This window comes from Pristiophorus japonicus, chromosome 5 (genome assembly GCF_044704955.1).
Source record: "Pristiophorus japonicus isolate sPriJap1 chromosome 5, sPriJap1.hap1, whole genome shotgun sequence".
Taxonomy (NCBI): domain Eukaryota; kingdom Metazoa; phylum Chordata; class Chondrichthyes; family Pristiophoridae; genus Pristiophorus; species Pristiophorus japonicus.
Window position 1 is genome coordinate 299,966,223 of NC_091981.1, and position 21,388 is coordinate 299,987,610.

At 49.0% G+C, this 21,388-nt stretch overlaps 1 protein-coding gene across 4 annotated transcripts in view; it reads left to right on the forward strand.

The window, feature by feature from the left end:
- LOC139264786 (IQ motif and ankyrin repeat domain-containing protein 1-like) overlaps positions 1-19,610 on the forward strand; it is a 168,917-nt gene extending 149,307 nt beyond the window's left edge. For all 4 annotated transcript variants that reach the window (XM_070881921.1, XM_070881924.1, XM_070881923.1 and 1 more), the window contains 3 exons: positions 9,068-9,176; positions 17,450-17,549; positions 19,472-19,610. In XM_070881921.1, the coding sequence (XP_070738022.1) occupies positions 9,068-9,176; positions 17,450-17,549; positions 19,472-19,610 (348 nt within the window). The remainder of the gene's footprint in view (positions 1-9,067; positions 9,177-17,449; positions 17,550-19,471) is intronic.
- The last annotated feature ends 1,778 nt before the right edge of the window (positions 19,611-21,388 follow it).

Here is a 21,388-nt window from a genome sequence, read left to right on the forward strand (position 1 = left end):
CATCTGCGCTATCCTGCGATTCCTACTCTGACTAGCACGTGGCACTGGTAGCAATCCTGAGATTACTACTTTTGAGGTCCTACTTTTTAATTTAGCTCCTAGCTCCTTAAATTCGTCTCGTAGGACCTCATCCCTTTTTTAACCTATGTCGTTGGTACCAATATGCACCACGACAATTGGCTGCTCTCCCTCCCTATTTAGAATTTCCTGCACCCGCTCCGAGACATCCTTGACCCTTGCACCAGGGAAGCAACATACCATCCTGGAGTCTCGGTTGCGGCTGCAGAAATTCCTATCTATTCCCCTTACAATTGAATCCCCTATCACTATCGCTCTCCCACTCTTTTTCCTGCCCCCCTGTGCAGCAGAGCCAGCCACGGTGCCATGAACTTGGCTGCTGCTGCCCTCCCCTGATGAGTCATCCCCCTCAACAGTACCCAAAGCAGTGTATCTGTTTTGCAAGGTGATGACCGCAGGGGACCCCTGCACTACCTTCCTTGCACTGCTCTTCCTGCTGGTCTTCCATTCCCTAGCTAGCTGTGGACCCTTCACCTGCGGTAAGACCAACTCGCTACACGTGCTACTCATGTCATTCTCAGCATCGTGGATGCTCCAGAGTGAATCCACCCTCAGCTCCAATTCCGCAACGCAGTCCGTCAGGATGAGAGATGATCTCATTGAAACGTACCAGATTCAGAAGGGGATTGACAGGGTAGATGCTGAGAGGTTGTTTCCCCCGGGCTGGGGAGTCTAGAACTTGGGGTACAGTCTCAGGATAAGGGGCCGGCCATTTAAGACTGAGCTGAGGAGGAATTTCTTCACTCAGAGGGGGTGGTGGTAAATCGTTGTAATTCTCTGCCCCAGAGGGCTGTGGATGCTGAGTCTCTGAATATATTCAAGGCTGAGATCGATAGATTTTGGGGAATCAAGGGATATGGGGATTGTGCGGGAAAGTGTGGTTGAGGTCGATGATCAGCTATGCTCTTATTGAATGGTGGAGCAGGCTCGAGGGGCCGAATGGCCGACTCCTGCTCCTATTTCTTATGTTCTTACGTTTTCTCTCTCTCTCTCTCTCTCTCTCTCACTCTCATTCTCACTCTCTCTCTGTCGCTCTCTCACTCTCTGACTCTCTCTCTCTCTCTCTCTCTGTCTGTCTCTCACTCTCTCTCTCTCTTTCTCTCTGTCTGTCTCTCACTCTCTCTCTCACTCTTTCTCTCTTTCTCTCTCTCTCTCTCTCTCTCACTCACTCACTCACTCTCTGTCTGTCTCTCACTCTCTCTCTCTCTCTCTCTCTCTCTCAGTCTCTCACTCTCTCTCTCACTCTTTCTCTCTGTCACTCTCTCTCTCTCTCTCACTTACTCACTCACTCTCTCTCTGTCACTCTCTCTCTCTCTCTCTCTGTCTCTCACTCTCTCTCTCACTCTTTCTCTCTGTCACTCTCTCTCTCTCTCTCTCACTCACTCACTCACTCTCTCTCTGTCACTCTCTCTCTCTCTCTCTCTGTCTCTCACTCTCTCACTCACTCTCTCTCTGTCACTCTCTCTCTCTCTCTCTCTCTCTCTCACTCTCTCTGTCAGTCAATGATCCCATGCCAGGAAGCGACGTGCCAGGGTCCCTGCTCCTGACTGCTGCCGGGCGCCCCCTGCTGGAGAGTGAATGCTGGTGGATGTTGGGTGCTGCACTACATGGTTGAATAGCTGGCCAGTATTGACTATTGAGGCTCTCAGGTGAAGAATGAGGAACTGGCTGAGGTAATGGAGTCCCGTGGAACCCGCAGCCCAGCAACAATTCACAGGTACAAGCAGGGGGGACAGGGAATGAATCAAGTGTGAACAGAACATAAGAAATAAGAGCAGGAGTAGGCCTTTTGGCCCCTCGAACCTGTTCCGCCATTCAATGAGATCATGGCTGATCTTCTACATCAACTTCACTTTCTTGCACTATCCCCATATCCCTTGATTCCCTTAATATCCAAAAATCTATCAATCGCTATCTTGAATATACTCAAAGACTGAGCCTCCATAGCCCGCTGGGGTAGAGAATTCCAAAGATTCACCACCATCTCAGTGAAGAAGTTTCTCATCATCTCAGCCCTAAATGGCAGACCTCTTATTCTGAGACTGTGACCCCTGGTTCTAGACTCCCCAGTCAGGCGAAACATCCTGTCTGCATCTGCCTTGTCAAGCCCTGTAAGAATTTTGTATCTTTCAATGAGATCCCCTTTCATTCTGCTAAACTCTCGAGAATATAGGCTGAGTCTACTCAATCTCTGGTCATAGGACAATCCCCCATCCCAGGAATCAGTCTGTTGTACCTTCGTTGCACTCCCTCTGTGGCAAGTATATCCTTCCTTGGGTAAGGAGACCAAAACTGTGCACAATACTCCCGGTGTGGTCTCACCAGGGCCCGATATAATTGCAGTAAGACGTCTTTACTCTTACACAAATCCTCTTGAAATAAAAGCCAACATACCATTTGTTTTCTTAATTTAACTTTGTGATTTGAACACAAGGACACCCAGGTCCCTCTGAACACCAACATTTCCCAATCTCTCCATTTCAAAAATACTCTGCTTTTCTATTTTTCCTAACAAAGTGGATAACTTCACATTTCTCCACATTATATTCCATTCTCCATGGTCTTGCCCACTCACTTAGACTGTCTATATCCCCTTGAAGCCTCTTTGCATCCTCCTCACAACTTACATTCCCACCGAGCTTTGTATCATCAGCAAACTTGGAGAGATTACATTCGGTCCCCTCATCCAAATCATTGATATAGATTGTGAATAGCTGGGGCCCCAGCACTGATCCTTGCGGTACCCCACTAGTTACAGTCTGCCAACCTGAAAATGACTCGTTTATTCCTACTCTCTGTTTTCTGTCTGTTAACCAATCCTCAATCCGTGCTAGTATATTTCCCCTAATCCCATGAGCTCTAATATTGTTTAATAACCTCTTGTGTGGCACCTTATCGAATGACTTCTGAAAATCTAAATGCACCACATCCACTGGTTACCCCTTATCTATTCTGCTCGTTACATCCTCAAAAAACAACAGATTTGTCAAACATGGGCCCTGAAATTCCGATGTCCCGGGTCCGTACGAAGTTTCTACGGACCCGGGAAGGCATCGGAAAAGCTGGTTTTCAGAGCGTAATGCGCATGTGCTGAAAACCGGCTTTTCTGATCTGTCAAGTTTCTGGCTTGACAGAACTCACACATATCAGGAGCGAGGTCACTTGCAGGGCAAGATTTCCGATATTTACGCATATCTTGCCCAGCAAATGTCCTCAAAAATCTTGTGCCTGAAAAAACAGGCGTACAGCTTACTGTTACAGGTGCAAGTGTTTAAAAATATACACACATTTTAAAATAAAGTTATAAAAACACATTTTATTGTTAAAAACCTTTCCCACAACGGTATGTTTATTTTAAGGCATTTATTTTTAAAGTTGGGAAAATATATTTTTTTATAAGAACCTTAATTTAACTGAATCTTAAATATATAGTGTATTTTTCTATTTTTTATTCGTGTTTTGTGTGTTTGGGGAGGGTTCTCATTCATAATAATGGGAACTCCAACTTACGGAATTCTCCTTATTATGAATGAGAAAATACTGTATCTTGATTGGCTGCCCAGAGCCATGTGACTCCAGCTCCAGCCCTGCGCACGTCCCGACGTGCACGCGCTCCGATGCGTAGGAGTGAAGGCCTCAGGCTCGGAAGTTCGAACGGGCGCAGCAGGTACAAGTAGGTGCGCATCTTCTTTAACTTTGTCAGTCGATTGCTCGCGGGAAGACCTCGATCGGAATTTCAGGCCCCATGATTTCCCTTTCACAAATCCATGTTGACTCTGCCCAATCCTATTATTATTTACGAAGTGCCCTGTTACCACGTCCATAATAATAGATTCTAGCATTTTCCCTGCGACTGATGTCAGGCTCACCGGTCTGTGGTTCCCCGTTTTCTCTCTCCCTCCTTTCTTAAATAGCGGGGTTACATTTGCTACCTTCCAATCCGCGGGAACCGTTCTAGAATCTATGGGGCTGGATTTTTCATCTTCTGCCGCCTCTGTTGTATGCGCTCTATGAATTTGTCCTCCACACTATTACTGCCTATTGCTTTGCCCAATCTATGGGGCCGATTTTCAGCAAGATCTCCGCCCGCCCAAGTGCCACCCAATGTGCCGCCAATGGCCGCCAAGGTACCGGACGGTACTTTGGGCGGGATATTCATGGCCGAGGTCCCTCACAGGTCGGTGGGCGGCAAATGGCCGACTTACACCGCCAATCTGGGCAGCAGCGGGCGGGAGCTCTCATTCTCGGCGGCAGAGGCGCTTGCCGCCCAAGTGCCGCCGAGGATGGAGTCGGGCCCACGGAGCGTCGAAGAGCTGGGAAAAAAAAAAATCGGCAATAAAAAAATAAAAAAACGATTAGGAAGACCTCCAGGGGACCCCATGCAGGCAGGACACCTCTGCTCTGCCCCCGAGTCCCGCCGGCTCCCACCCGCGGGAATCTGGGAGCTCAGTTGGGCCACTCGGCCGTCCGCTGATGTCAGCGGGAGGTTCCCGGCGGCTCTGCCCTGCCACCCGCTCCAGGCCACTCCGAAAGTGGCGCTGGGCGGGTCAAGAAGAGCAATGTCGGTGGCAGCAGGATGTGTGGTGAGGAATATACCCCTGTATGTAGATTAAAGTCCCCAATGATTATTGTATTACCTTTAAGAATATAAGAACATAAGAAATAGGAGCAGAAGTCGGCCATACGGCCCCTCGAGCTTGCTCCGCCATTTAATACGATCATGGCTGATCAGATCATGGACTCAGCTCCACTTCCCCGCCCACTCCCCATAACCCTTTACTCCCTTATCGGTTACATGCACCTCAGATTTCCTGATTTATACTCTGCCCTATTTTACCAAGACTGTTTGGGGGCCTCTAAACAACTCCCACCGATGTTTTCTGTCCTTTTCTGTTTCTTAGCTCCAGCCAAACTGATGCTACTTGATTTGCCGAGCTAAGATCCTTTCCCTCTACTGTCTTTATCCTATCCTTTGTTATCGGGGCTGCCCCTCCTTTTCCATTTTTACCTATCTCTTCTAAAAGTTAAGTATTCTGGAATATTTAGTTCCCAACCTTGGTCACATTGCCGCTGGGTGGGAGGGGGAGCGGTATAGAAACATAGAAACAGAGAAAATAGGTGCAGGAGTGGGCCATTTGGCCCTTCGAGCCTGCACTACTATTCAATAAGATCATGGCTGATCATTCCCTCAGTACCCCATTCCTGCTTTCTCGCCATACCCCTTGATCCCCTAGTAGTAAGGACTACATCTAACTCCTTTTTGAATATATTTAGTGAATTGGACTCAACAACTTTCTGTGGTAGAGAATTCCACAGGTTCACCACTCTCTGGGTGAAGAAGTTTCTCCTCATCTCGGTCCTAAATGGCTTACCCCTTATCCTTAGACTGTGACCCCTGGTTCTGGACTTCCCCAACATTGGGAACATTCTTCCTGCATCTAACCTGTCCAATCCTTTCAGAATTTTATATGTTTCTATGAGATCCCCTCTCATTCTTCTAAATTCCAGTGAATATAAGCCTAGTCGATCCAGTCTTTCTTCATATGTCAGTCCTGCCATCCCGGGAATCAGTCTGGTGAACCTTCGCTGCACTCCCTCAATAGCAAGAATGTCCTTCCTCAGATTAGGAGACCAAAACTGCACACAATACTCAAGGTGTGGTCTCACCAAGGCCCTGTACAACTGCAGTAAGACCTCCCTTCTCCTATACTCAAATCCCCTCGCTATGAAAGCCAGCATGCCATTTGCTTTCTTCACTGCCTGCTGTACCTGCATGCCTACCTTCAATGACTGATGTACCATGACACCCAGGTCTCGTTGCACCTCCCCTTTTACTAATCTGTCACCATTCAGATAATATTCTGCCTTCCTGTTCTTGCTACCAAAGTGGATAAGCTCACATTTATCCACATTATACTGCATCTGCCAGGCATCTGCACAATTCACCTAACCTGTCCAAGTCCCCCTGCAGCCTCCTAGCATCCTCCTCACAGCTCGCATTGCCACCCAGTTTAGTGTCATCTGCAAACTTGGAGATATTACATTCAATTCCTTTGTCTAAATCATTAATGTATATTGTAAATAGCTGGGGTCCCAGCACTGAACCCTGCGGCATGCCACTCGTCACTGCCTGCCATTCTGAAAAGGACCCGTTTATCCCTACTCTTTGCTTCCTGTCTGCCAACCAGTTCTCTATCCACGTCAGTACATTACCCCCAATACCATGTGCTTTGATTTTGCACACCAATCTCTTGTGTGGGACCTTGTCAAAAGCCTTTTGAAAGTCCAAATACACCACATCCACTGGTTCTCCCTTATCCACTCTACTAGTTATATCCTCAAAAAATTCCCGAAGATTTGTCAAGCATGATTTCCCTTTCATAAATCCATGCTGACTTAGTCCGATCCTGTCACTGCTTTCCAAATGCGCTGCTATTACATCTTTAATAATTGATTCCAGCATTTTCCCCACCACCGATGTCAGGCTAACCGGTCTATAATTCCCTGTTATCTCTCTCTTTTTTTAAAAAGTGGTTTACTTTAGCTACCCTCTAATCCATAGGAACTGATCCAGAGTCCATGGAATGTTGGCAAATGATCACCAATGCATCCACTATTTCTAGGGCCACTTTCTTAAGTACTCTGGGATGCATGACTATCAGGGGATTTATCGGCCTTCAATCCCTTCAATTTCTCTAACACCATTTCCTGACTAATAAGGATTTCCATCAGTTCTCCCTTCTCGCTAGACCCTCGGTCCCCTAGTATTTTCGGGAGGTATTCGTGTCTTGCTTAGTGAAGACAGAACCAAAGTAGTTGTTCAATTTGTCTGCCACTTCCTTGTTCCCCATTATAAATTCCCCTGATTCTGACTGCAAGGGACCTACATTAGTCTTCACTAATCTTTTTCTCTTCACATATCTATAGACGCTTTTGCAGTCCGTTTTTATGTTCTCTGCAAGCTTACTCTCGTACTCTATTTTCCCCCTCCTAATTAAACCCTTAGTCCTCCTCTGCTGAATTCTAAATTTCTCCCAGTCCTCAGGTTTGTTGCTTTTTCTGGCCAATTTATATACCTCTTCCTTGGATTTAACACTTTCCCTAATTTCCCTTGTTAACCACAGTTGAGCCACCTTCTCTTTTTTATTCTTACGCCACACAGGGATGTAGAATGGTTGTAATTCATCCATGTGATATTTAAATGTCTGCCATTGCCTTTCCACCATCAACCATTTAAGTATCACTCTCCAGTCTATCCTAGCCAATTCACGTCTCATACCATCGAAGTTTCCTTTCTTTAAGTTCAGGACACTAGTCTCTGAATTAATTGTGTCACTCTCCATCTTAATGAAGAATTCTACCATATTATGGTCACTCTTCCCCAAGGGGCCCCACACGACCAGATTGTTAATTAATCCTCTCTCGTTACACAAGACCCAGTCTGGGATGGCCTGCTCTCTAATTGTTTCCTCAACATATTGGTCTAGAAAACCATCCCTTATTCACTCCAGGAAATCCTCCTCAACAGTATTGTTACCAGTTTGGTTAGCCCAATCTATATGTAGATTAAAGTCACCCATGATAACTGCTGTACCCTAACTTCCTGTTTGATGCCATCCCCAACCTTACTACTATTGTTTGGTGGTCAACTCCCACTAATGTTTTCTGCCCTTTGGTGTTTCGCAGCACAACCCATATAGATTCCACATCATCCACGCTAACGTCCTTCCTTACTATTGTGTTAATCTCTTTAACCAGGAACTCTACCCCACCTCATTTTCCTTCCTGTCTGTTCTTCCTGAATATTGAATACCCCTGGATGTTGAGTTCCCAGCCTTGGTTACCTTGAAGCCATGTCTCCGTAATACCAATGACATCATATCCATTAACAGCTATCTGCGCAGTTAATTCATCCACCTTATTACGAATGCTCCTTGCATTGATACTCAGAGCCTTCAGGCTTGTTTTTTAACACTCTTTGCCCTTTTAGATGTTGTAATGTGGCCCTTTTTGATTTTTGCCCTTGATTTCTCTGCCCTCCACTCTTGCTTTTCTCCTTCCTACCTTTTGCTTCTGCCCCCTTTTTATTTCCCTCTGCCTCCCTGCATAGGTTCCCATCCCCCTGCCATTTTAGTTTAACTCCTCCCCAACAGCACGAGCAAACACTCCGCCTGGGACATTGGTTCCGGCCCTGCCCAGGTGCAGACCGTCCAGTTTGTACTGGTCCCACCTCCCCCAGAACCGGTTCCAATATCCCAGGAATTTGAATCCCTCCATTCTGCACCACTCCTCAAGCCACGTATTCGTCTGAACTATCCTGTGATTCCTACTCTGACTAGCACGTGGCACTGGTAGCAATCCCGAGATTACTATCTTTGAGTTCCTACTTTTTAATTTAACTCCTCGCTCCCTAAATTCAGCTTGTAGGACCTCATCCTGTTTTTTACCAGTATCGTTGGTACCTATATGCACCACGACAGCTGGCTGTTCATCCTTGACCCTTACACCAGGGAGGCAACATACCATCTTGGAGTCTCGGTTTCAGCCACAGAAACGCCTATCTATTCCCCTTACAATTGAATTCCCGATCACTATCGCTCTCCCACTCTTTTCCCTGCCCTCCTGTGCAGCAGAGCCATCCACGGTGTCATGAACTTGGCTGCTGCTGCCCTCCCCTGATGAGCCATCTCCCCTAACAGTAGCCAAAACTGTGCATCTGTTTTGGAGGGAGATGCCCACAGGGGACCCCAGCACTACCTTCCTTCCACTGCTCTGCCTGATGGTCACCCATTCCCTATCTGGCTGTGTAACCTTTACCTGCAGGCCTGTGAATCTGACGCTGTAATTGTCAGACAGTCGGATGCGATGAGTTGGCCAGACTGCACCAGGGGAGAGTGCAGTCAGAGACTGTGGTTCAGGAGTCACTCTCCAGTCCCCTCCATTCCCACGGTCCTGAGCTGTGATCTACGAGGCTTACTCTCTGTTTCAGGCGGTTCACAATGCCGAGGAACTGCTGCAGGCAAAGAGAGCGGCAACAGCAAGGGCACAAGATCAACTCTCACTGGCCAAGCTGGAGCTGAGAGAGCAGCTGCAGAGAGGTAAGTACCGGCTGGGGCCATGACCTATTCCAGGCCCAGGATTGGGGCCTTGACCTACTCCACGACTGGGGCCCTGACCTACTCTAGGTCCAGGACTGGGGGCCTTGACCTTCTCCAGGCTCAGGACTAGGGCCCTGACCTACTCCACGACTGGGGCCCTGACCTACTCTAGGCCCAGGACTGGGGGCCCTTCCCTACTCCAGGCCCAGGACTGGGGCCCTGACCTACTCCGGGACTGGGGGCCTGATCTACTCCGGGACTGGGACCCTGACCTACTCCGGGACTGGGGCCCTGACCTACTCCAGGCCCAGGGCTGGGGCCCGACCTACCCAAGTCCCAGGACTGGGGCCCTGACCTACCCAAGTCCCAAGACTGGGGCCCTGCCCGACTCCAGGCCCAGGGATGGAAGGACGGTACGCGGAGTGGGGACGCGCTGCTGTAAAACAAGCCAGTCGGGTGTGGGCAGTGATGTAGAGACTGGGATGCCACCTGTGGACTGCGGGAGATGAGTTGGACTGACACTGATGGGTTCACAGTCTCCACTTTCCCGACACCTGGTCATGATTGGCGACCTGGTGCAAAGCTGAAAGACACGTTGGTAAAGAGGCACAGCCTGACGTGCCAGAACTCGGCTCCTCCTAGTCCCTGGATGGCGCTCATTCCCCCACCTACACACAGCCTTCATTTCATCCAGCCCAGCGGCAGAGAAGGATCAGCCAGCCAGGTGCAATTCATTAAAGTCACCGAGCCCCACCGATTGAGCTAGCTGAGCTCGGAGCGCTGTGGGTGAGCGTACTACAGGGGTCAGTAGTCAGTCTAATCATTGAGGGTTATAGGCACCCAGCTCAGAACTGCTGTGACAATTGGCATTATAATGGCAGTCTGTTCCTGAGCATATTACTCTGTATCTAAACCGTGCTGTACCTGCCCTGGGAGTGTTTGATGGGACAGTGTAGAGGGAGCTTTACTCTGTATCTAACCCCCTGTACCTGCCCTGGGAGTGTTTGATGTGACAGTGTAGAGGGAGCTTTACTCTGTATCTAACCCGTGCTGTACCTGCCCTGGGATGGGACAGTGTAGAGGGAGCTTTACTCTGAATCTAACCCGTTCTGTACCTGCCCTGGGATGGGACAGTGTAGAGGGAGCTTTACTCTGAATCTAACCCGTGCTGTACCTGCCCTGGGAGTGTTTGATGGGACAGTGTAGAGGAAGCTTTACTCTGTATCTAACCCATGCTGTACCTGCCCTGGGAGTGTTTGATGGGACAGTGAAGAGGGAGCTTTACTCTGTATCTATCCCGTGCTGTACCTGCCCTGGGAGTGTTTGATGGGACAGTGTAGAGGGAGCATTAGTCTGTATCTAACCCGTGCTGTACCTGCCCTGGGAGTGTTTGATGGGACAGTGTAGAGGAAGCTTTACTCTGTATCTAACCCGTGCTGTACCAGCCCTGGGAGTGTTTGATGGGACAGTGTAGAGGAAGCTTTACTCTGTATCTAACCCGTGCTGTACCAGCCCTGGGAGTGTTTAATGGGACAGTGTAGAGGGAGTGTTTAATGGGACAGTGTAGAGGGAGCATTAGTCTGTATCTAACCCGTGCTGTACCTGCCCTGGGAGTGTTTGATGGGACAGTGTAGAGGGAGCTTTACTCTGTATCTAACCCGTGCTGTACCTGCCCTGGGAGTGTTTGATGGGACAGTGTAGAGGGAGCTTTATTCTGTATCTAACCCGCTGCAGAAAGGCAAGTACCGGCTGGGGCCCTGACCTACTCCATAGAAACATAGAAAATAGGTGCAGGAGTAGGCCATTCGGCCCTTCGAGCCTGCAGCACCATTCAATAAGATCATGGCTGATCATTCACCTCAGTACCCCTTCCCCACTTTCTCTCCATACCCCTTGATCCCTTTAGCCGTAGGGCCATATCTAACTCCCTCTTTAATATATCCAATGAACTGACATCAACAACTCTCTGCGGCAGGGAATCCCACAGGTTAACAACTCTCTGAGTGAAGAAGTTTCTCCTCATCTCAGTCCTAAATGGCCAACCCCTTATCCTAAGACTGTGACCCCTGGTTCTGGACTTCCCCATCATCGGGAACATTCTTCCCGCATCTAACGTGTCCAGTCCCGTCAGAATCTTGTACGTTTCTATGAGATCCCCTCTCACCCTTCTAAACTCCTGTGAATAAAGGCCCAGTTGATCCAGTTTCTCCTCATATGTCAGTCCTGCCATCCCGGGAATTAGTCTGGTGAACCTTCACTGCACTCCCTCAATAACAAGAACATCCTTCCTCAGATTAGGAGACCAAAACTGAACACAATATTCCAGGTGAGGCCTCACCAAAGCCCTGTACAACTGCAGTAAGACCTCCCTGCTCCCAGACTCAAATCCCCTAGCTATGAAGGCCAACATGCCATTTGTCTTCTTCACCACCTGCTGTACCTGCATGCCAACCTTCAATGACTGATGTACCATGACACCCAGGTCTCGTTGCACCTCCCCTTTTCCTAATCTGCCGCCATTCAGATAATATCCTGCCTTTGTGTTTTTGCCCCCAAAGTGGATAACCTCACATTTATCCACATTATACTGCATCTGCCATGCATTTTCCCACTCACCTAACCTGTCCAAGTCACCCTGCAGCCTTTTAGCGTCCTCCTCACAGCTCACACCGCCACCCAGTTTAGTGTCATCTGCAAACTTGGAGATATTACACTCAATTCCTTCATCCAAATCATTAATGTATATTGTAAAGAGCTGGTTCTCTATCCACGTCAGTATATTACCCCCAATACCATGTGCTTTGATTTTGCACATCAATCTCTTGTGCGGGACCTTGTCAAAAGCCTTTTGAAAGTCCAAATACACCACATCCACTGGTTCTCCCTTGTCCACTCTACTAGTTACATCCTCAAAAAATTCCAGAAGATTTGTCAAGCATGATTTCCCTTTCATAAATCCATGCTGACTTAGTCCGATCCTGTCACTGCTTTCCAAATGCGCTGCTATTTCATCTTTAATAATTGATTTCAACATTTTCCCCACCACCGATGTCAGGCTAACCGGTCTATAATTACTCGTTTTCTCTCTCCCTCCTTTTTTAAAAAGTGGTGTTACATTAGCTACCTTCCAGTCCATAGGAACTGATCCAGAGTCGATAGACTGTTGGAAAATGATCTCCAATGCATCCACTATTTCTAGGGCCACTTCCTTAAGTATTCTGGGATGCAGACTATCAGGCCCCGGGGATTTATCGGCCTTCAATCCCATCAATTTCCCTGACACAATTTCCCGCTTTATAAGGATATCCTTCAGTTCCTCCTTCTCACTAGACCCACTGTCCCCTAGTATTTCCGGAAGGTAATTTGTCTCTTCTTTTGTGAAAACAGAACCAAAGTATTTCTTTAACTGGTCCGCCATTTCTTTGTTCCCCATTATAAATTCATTTGAATCTGACTGCAAGTTCCCTACGTTTGTCTTTATTAATCTTTTTCTCTTCACATATCTACAGAAGCTTTTGCAGTCAGTTTTTATGTTCTCAGCAAGCTTCCTCTCATACTCAATTTTCCCCCTCCTAATTAAACCCTTTGTCCTCCTCTGCTATATTACAAATTTCTCCCAGTCCTCAGGTTTGCTGCTTTTTCTGGCCAATTTATATGCCTCTTCCTTGGATTTAACACCATCCTTAATTTCCCTTGTTAGCCACGGTTGAGCCACTTTCCCCGTTTTATTTTTACTCCAGATAGGGATGTACAATTGTTGAAGTTCATCCATGTGATCTTTAAATGTTTGCCATTGCCTATCCACCGTTAACCCTTTAAGTATCATTCTCCAGTCTATTCTAGCCAATTCACGTCTCATACCATTGAAGTATGGGAAGGTGGCTCAACCGTGGCTATCAAGGGAAACCAGGGATAGTATTAAAGCCAAGGAAGTGGCATACAAATTGGCCAGAAATAGCAGCGAACCCGGGGACTGGGAAAAATTTAGAACTCAGCAGAGGAGGACAATGGGTTTGATTAGGGCAGGGAAAATAGAGTACGAGAGGAAGCTTGCAAGGAACATTAAAACAGACTGCAAAAGTTTCTATAGATATGTAAAGAGAAAAAGTTTAGTAAAGACAAACGAAGATTCCCTGCAGTCAGAATCAGGGGAAGTCATAACGGGGAACAAAGAAATGGCAGACCAATTGAACAAGTACTTTGGTTCAGTATTCACGAAGGAGGACACAAACAACCTTCCGGATATAAAAGGGGTTAGAGGGTCTAGTCAGAAGGAGGAACTGAGGGAAATCCTTATTAGTCGGGAAATTGTTTTGGAGAAATTGATGGGATTGAAGGCCGATAAATCCCCAGGGCCTGATGGTCTGCATCCTAGAGTATTTAAGGAGGTGTCCTTGGAAATAGCGGATGCATTGACAGTCATTTTCCAACATTCCATAGACTCTGGATCAGTTCCTTTTTGAATATATTTAGTGAATTGGCCTCAACAACTTTCTGTGGTCGAGAATTCCACAGGTTCACCACTCTGTGCGTGAAGAAGTTTCTCCTCATCTCGGTCCTAAATGGCTTACCCCTTATCCTTAGACTGTGACCCCTGGTTCTGTAATTCCCCAACATTGGGAACATTCTTCCTGCATCTAACCTGTCTGAACCCATCAGAATTTTAAACGTTTCTATGAGATCCCCTCTCATCCTTCTGAACTCCAGTGAATACAATCCCAGTTGATCCAGTCTTTCTTGATATGTCAATCCCCTCATCCCGGGAACCTTCGCTGCACTCCCTCAATGTCCTTCCTCAAGTTAGGAGACCAAAACTGTACACAATACTCCAGGTGTGGCCTCACCAAGACCCTGTACAACTGTAGCAACACCTCCCTGCCCCTGGACTCAAATCCCCTCGCTATGAAGGCCAACATGCCATTTGCCGCCTTAACCGTCTGCTGTACCTGCATGCCAACCTCCAATGACTGATCTGTCACCATTCAGATAATAATCTGTGTCTCTGTTTTTACAACCAAAGTGGATAACCTCACATTTATCCACATTATACTTCATCTGCCATGCATTTTCCAACATTCCATAGACTCTGGATCAGTTCCTATGGAGTGGAGGGTAGCCAATGTAACCCCACTTTTTAAAAAAGGAGGGAGAGAGAAAACAGGGAATTATAGACCGGTCAGCCTGACATCGGTAGTGGGTAAAATGATGGAATCAATTATTAAGGATGTCATAACAGCGCATTTGGAAAGAGGTGACATGATAGGTCCAAGTCAGCATGGATTTGTGAAAGGGAAATCATGCTTGACAAATCTAATGGAATTTTTTGAGGATGTTTCCAGTAGAGTGGACAAGGGAGAACCAGTTGATGTGGACTTTCAGAAGGCTTTCGACAAGGTCCCACACAAGAGATTAATGTGCAAAGTTAAAGCACATGGGATTGGGGGTAGTGTGCTGACATGGATTGAGAACTGGTTGGCAGACAGGAAGCAAAGAGTAGGAGTAAATGGGTACTTTTCAGAATGGCAGGCAGTGACTAGTGGGGTACCGCAAGGTTTTGTGCTGGGGCCCCAGCTGTTTACATTGTACATTAATGATTTAGACGAGGGGATTAAATTTAGTATCTCCAAATTTGCAGATGACACTAAGTTGGGTGGCAGTGTGAGCTGCGAGGAGGATGCTATGAGGCTGCAGAGTGACTTGGATAGGTTAGGTGAGTGGGCAAATGCATGGCAGATGAAGTATAATGTGGATAAATGTGAGGTTATCCACTTTGGTGGTAAAAACAGAGAGACAGACTATTATCTGAATGGTGACAAATTAGGAAAAGCGGAGGTGCAACGAGACCTGGGTGTCATGGTTCATCAGTCATTGAAGGTTGGCATTCAGGTACAGCAGGCGGTTAAGAAAGCAAATGGCATGTTGGCCTTCATAGCGAGGGGATTTGAGTACAGGGGCAGGGAGGTGTTACTACAGTTGTACAGGGCATTGGTGAGGCCACACAGTTTTGGTCTCCTAACTTGAGGAAGGACATTCTTGCTATTGAGGGAGTGCAGCGAAGGTTCACCACACTGATTCCTGGGATGGCATTGATGGTTGGCAGTTGTGCAGGGCCTTGGTGAGGCCACACCTGGAGTATTGTGTGCAGTTTTGGTCTCCTAACTTGAGGAAGGACATTCTTGCTTTTGAGGGAGTGCAGCGAAGGTTCACCAGACTGATTCCCGGGATGGTGGGACTAACCTATCAAGAAAGACTGGATCAACTGGGCTTGTATTCACTGGAGTTCAGAAGAATGAGAGGGGACCTCATGGAAACATTTAAAATTCTGACGGGTTTAGACAGGTTAGATGCAGGAAGAATGTTACCAATGTTGGGGAAGTCCAGAACCAGGGGTCACAGTCTAAGGATAAGGGGTAAGCCATTTAGGACCGAGATGAGGAGAAACTTCTTCACCCAGAGAGTGATGAACCTGTGGAATTCTCTACCACAGAAAGTTGTTGAGGCCAGTTCACTAAATATATTCAAAAGGGAGTTAGATGAAGTCCTTACTACTAGGGGGATCAAGGGGTATGGCGAGAAAGCAGGAATGGGGTACTGAAGTTGCATGTTCAGCCATGAACTCATTGAATGGCGGTGCAGGCTAGAAGGGCCGAATGGCCTACTCCTGCACCTATTTTCTATGTTTCTATGTTTCTATGGCGGGACTGACATATCAAGAAAGACTGGATCAACTGGGCTTGTATTTACTGGAGTTCAGAAGAATGAGAGGGGATCTCATAGAAATGTTTAAAATTCTGACGGGTTCAGACAGGTTAGATGCAGGAAGAATGTTCCCGATGTTGGGGAAGTCCAGAACCAGGGGTCACAGTCTAAGGATAAGGGGTAAGCCATTTAGGACTGAGATGAGGAGAAACTTCTTCACTCAGAGAGTGGTGAACCTGTGGAATTTTCTACCACAGAAAGTAGTTGAGGCCAATTCACTAAGTATATTGAAAAAGGAGTTAGATGTAGTCCTTACTACTCGGGGGATCAAGGGGTATGGCGAGAAAGCAGGAATGGGGTACTGAAGATACATGAACTCATTGAATGGCGGTGCAGGCTCGAAGGGCCGAATGGCCTACTCCTGCACCTATGTTCTATGTTTCTATGTATCTAACCCGTGCTGTACCTGCCCTGGGAGTGTTTGATGGGACAGTGTAGAGGGAGCTTTACTCTGTATCTAACCCCCTGTACCTGCCCTGGGAGTGTTGGATGGGACAGTGTTGAGTGAGCTTTACTCTGTATCTAACCCGTGTTGTACCCGCCCTGGGAGTGTTTGATAGGACAGTGTTGAGTGAGCTTTACTCTGTATCTAACCCCCTGTACCTGCCCTGGGAGTGTTGGATGGGACAGTGTAGAGGGAGCTTTACTCTGTATCTAACCCGTGTTGTACCCGCCCTGGGAGTGTTTGATAGGACAGTGTAGAGGGAGCTTTACTCTGTATCTAACCCGTGTTGTACCTGCCCTGGGAGTGTTGGATGGGACAGTGTAGAGGGAGCTTTACTCTGTATCTAACCCGTGCTGTACCTGCCCTGGGAGTGTTGGATGGGACAGTGTAGAGGGAGCTTTACTCTGTATCTAACCCGTGTTGTACCCGCCCTGGGAGTGTTTGATAGGACAGTGTAGAGGGAGCTTTACTCTGTACCTAACCCGTGTTGTACCTGCCCTGGGAGTGTTGGATGGGACAGTGTAGAGGGAGCTTTACTCTGTATCTAACCCGTGTTGTACCTGCCCTGGGAGTGTTTGATGGGAGATTGCCTCTGACCTTTTGGTGTTCGTAATATTGTTAAGACAGTGATTGGGAAGAGGTGAGTGGATGAACAGTATGTGGGTTCTATTGAAGGGTGTCTGTTGGGAGGACCTCCGATGTCCTGGAACCAAATCCCAACAAGGAATCAGCGCTCGTAGGAGTGAAGAGCAAATGAGGGAAGTGGCAGCGAGCAGGAATAGATGGATGGGCTGATCGAGTTTGATAAAGAAGGTTGGGAGAAGGCTTGTGTGGAACACACCCTCAGCATCGCTCAGTTGGGCTGAATGGCCTGTTTCTGTGCTGTAGCACTGTGTAATTCTAGGAAATTAGACAGTCAACACTTGAGAGGGTGAAGGTACCTCATTCAGTTGTTAGGAAGAAGCCAGCAGGCCAGGCACAAGCCATTGATTCTCGAACAAAGGCAATCTCCAGGAAGGAAGCTCAAAGTGTTTCTGGGATGCAGCTTGAAATGACTTTCTTTCTTCAGAAGTATCCTTGAACAAGCCGAAAGGGACCCTGTGTCACATCCGTGAGCTGGACGATGTGCTCCTGAAGGACGTTGGCAACAAGATCCAGGAAGATGGCAGGTACCGACCCAAAGACCCAATCCCGCGCTCCCAGCGCAGCAAGAAGCCGAGAGTTCCCCGCGAGGCTGCTCCGGCAGGACCCGTCCATTATATCCTGATATTACAACCGCTCTGCAAAAGCACCTCTTTGGCTGGCAGGTGCCATGGCCCCTCCTGAGTGTGCGAAAGTGCTCTGCAATCGCAAGTCTTTCTTATCCTATCTCCCCAAGTCCCCGACTTCCCAAGGAAGGTCGATCAGATCTCACTGCTCCCCATTCAGCACCCGACATGGGTTCTGTAGCCGTGTTCTCCTGGGCCAGGGAATGTGACAGTGAATTGTACAGAGCAGATTGGTTCTGTTTGAGCTCTGTAGCAAATCGTAAGTTCGGGCATAAAGCCAAGGACAGCTCATCTCCTGCTGTTGGAATGTGACCTTCTGGAACATCAGTGTTCTGTCTTGGTCAGCACTCATCCCTATTCTCTCTCTGAGCTTTCACTCTCTCCGTGTTTACCACTCCAGTGAAGAAAGTGTGAGCCATCTACAGGGATTCAGGATTGGGAAAACACAGGGATTCGGGATTGGGACGACGTAGGGATTCGGGATTGGGACGACGCAGGGATTCGGGATTGGAAAAACGCAGGGATTTAGGATTGGAAATACACTGGGATTGTGCGAAGGATAGGTGGGTGGGAGTGGGGATGGGTGAGGCTGGGGATGGGTGGGGCGGGAGTGGGAAGGATGGTCGGGGGGAGAGGGATGGAAGGGTGGGTGGGGAGGTGGGGAGGATAGGTGGGAGGGTGGAAGGATGGGTGGGGGGGTAGGGGGTGGGAAGGGTGGGGGGGTGGGGAGGACGGGTGAGGGGGTGGGGAGGATGGATGAGAGGGGAGGATGGATGGGTGGAGGGGTGGGGAGGATGGGTGAGAGGGGGAGGATGGATAGGTGGGGGGATGGGGAGGAGGGGCGAGGAGGGTGGGGAGGATGGGTTGGGGGGTGGAAGGATGGGTGGGGGGGGGTGGGGGTGGAAGGATGGGTGGGGGGGTGCGGAGGATGGGTAGGGGGGTGGGGAGGATGGGTGAGAGGGGAGGATGGATGGGTGGAGGGGTGGGGAGGATGGGTGAGGGGAATGGGGTGGTTGGGGGATGGGGAGGATGGATGGGGTGGTGGGGAGGATGGGTGAGGGGAATGGGATGGTTGGGGGATGGGGAGGATGGATGGGGGGTGGGGAGGATGGGTGGATGGGGTGGGGGTGGAAGGATGGGTGGGGGGGTGCGGAGGATGGGTAGGGGGGTGGGGAGGATGGGTGAGAGGGGAGGATGGAGGGGTGGAGGATGGGTGAGGGGAATGGGATGGTTGGGGGATGGGGAGGATGGGTGAGAGGGGAGGATGGATGGGTGGAGGGGTGGAGGATGGGTGAGGGAAATGGGGTGGTTGGGGGATGGGGAGGATGGATGGGGGGTGGGGAGGAGGGTGGTGAGGTCAGTTGGAGGGGTGATGGGTGTAAGGTGTTGCTGGGTCTCCTAGTTGAAGTGATAGTGGTTGTGGGGAAGGTTGTGTACCGCGGGCCGTTGCAGGATTTTGGGCCTGTGACGATGAAGGAACAGCCAATAGATGGCCAAGTGGGGATGGGGTGTGATTTGCAGGGTGATCGCTGGACTTGTCTTCACAGTGCTGGGGGGGGGGGAGAACGAGCTGCGACAGATATACCCTGCAACTTACTTCAAGTTGCAAAAGTGTACATCTGGAATCTCGACGTTCTCAACCCACGACTTTAAACCCATGCATTTTAACGGAGGTGGTGCTGACCTCCCCCTGAAAGCCTGATACAAGGTGCTCTGGGAGTGTGGGTCTGTACAGGACACCCTGAGGTGCAAGTGTCACAGGCAGGCCTTCACCTCACGCCATACGCTGGTTAAACTGTTCAATCCTCGACAATGTGTTTCAGGTGGCCACTCATCATTGACACGTCGGACCAAGCCAGCACATTCCTGCGCTACCGCGACACCAACTTTTATGATGCGCTCAATCCCCGTCACATGCAGCCGGAGGTTCTGCGGCTTGGACTCCTTGGAGCGATCAGGTAACCAGCCGGCTCAACCGGCTCACCGCGTCTTCGACCAATGCTCGGTGAGGTTATCGTCATCCAGACTGCCTACTGTTACACTGTCAGACACTGACCACACACTGATATACCCCCCCACTGATATACCCCCCCACTGATATACCCCCCCACTGATATACCCCCCCCACTGATATACCCCCCCACTGATATACCCCCCCACTGATATACCCCCCCCACTGATATACCCCCCCACTGATATACCCCCCCACTGATATACCCCCCCACTGATATACCCCCTCACTGATATACCCCCCCCACTGATATACCCCCCCCACTGATATACCCCCCCACTGATATACCCCCCCACTGATATACCCCCCCACTGATATACCCCCCCACTGATATACCCCCCCCCGCACTGATATACCCCCCCACTGATATACCCCCCCACTGATATACCCCCCCACTGATATACCCCTCCACTGATATACCACCCCACTGATATACCCCTCACACTGATTTACCCCCCCACTGATATACCCCTCACACTGATATACCCCCCCACTGATATAACCCCCCCCCGCACTGATATACACCCCCACTGATATACCCCTCACACTGATATACCCCCCCACTGATATAACCCCCCCCCGCACTGATATACCCCCCCACTGATATACCCCTCACACTGATATACCCCCCCACTGATATAACCCCCCCGCACTGATATAAACCCCCCCGCACTGATATACCCCCCCACTGATATATCCCCGACTGATATAACCCCCCCGCACTGATATACCCCTCACACTGATATACCCCCCCCACTGATATACCCCCCCACTGATATAACCCCCCACTGATATACCCCCCCCCACTGATATACCCCCCCACTGATATAACCCCCCCCGCACTGATATACCCCCCCACTGATATACCCCCCCCCGCACTGATATACCCCCCCACTGATATACCCCTCACACTGATATACCCCCCCACTGATATACCCCCCCACACTGATATAACCCCCCCGCACTGATATAACCCCCACTGATATAACCCCCCCCCACTGGTATAACCCCCCCACTGATATAACCCCCCCCCGCACTAATATAACCCCCACTGATATAACCCCCCCCCCACTGGTATAACCCCCCCCGCACTGATATACTCCTCACACTGATATACTCCTCACACTGATATAACCCTCACACTGATATAACCCCCCCCACACTGATATAACCCCTCACACTGATATAATCCCTCACACTGATATAACCCCTCACACTGTTATAACCCCCCACACTGAGATACCCCTCACACTGATATAACCCCCCCACTGATATAACCCCTCACACTGATATAACCCTCACACTGATATAACCCTCACACTGATATACCCCCCCACTGATATAACCCCTCACACTGATATAACCCCTCACACTGATATAACCCTCACACTGACATACCCCTCACACTGATATAATCCCTCACACTGATATAACCCCTCACACTGTTATAACCCCCCACACTGAGATACCCCTCACACTGATATAACCCCCCCACTGATATAACCCCTCACACTGATATAACCCTCACACAGATATAACCCCTCACACTGATATAACCCTCACACTGATATAACCCTCACACTGATATAACCCCCCACACTGAGATACCCCTCACACTGATATAACCCCCCCACTGATATAACCCCTCACACTATTATACCCCCTCACACTAATATAACCCTCACACTGATATAACCCCTCGCACTGTTATAACCCCTCACACTGATAT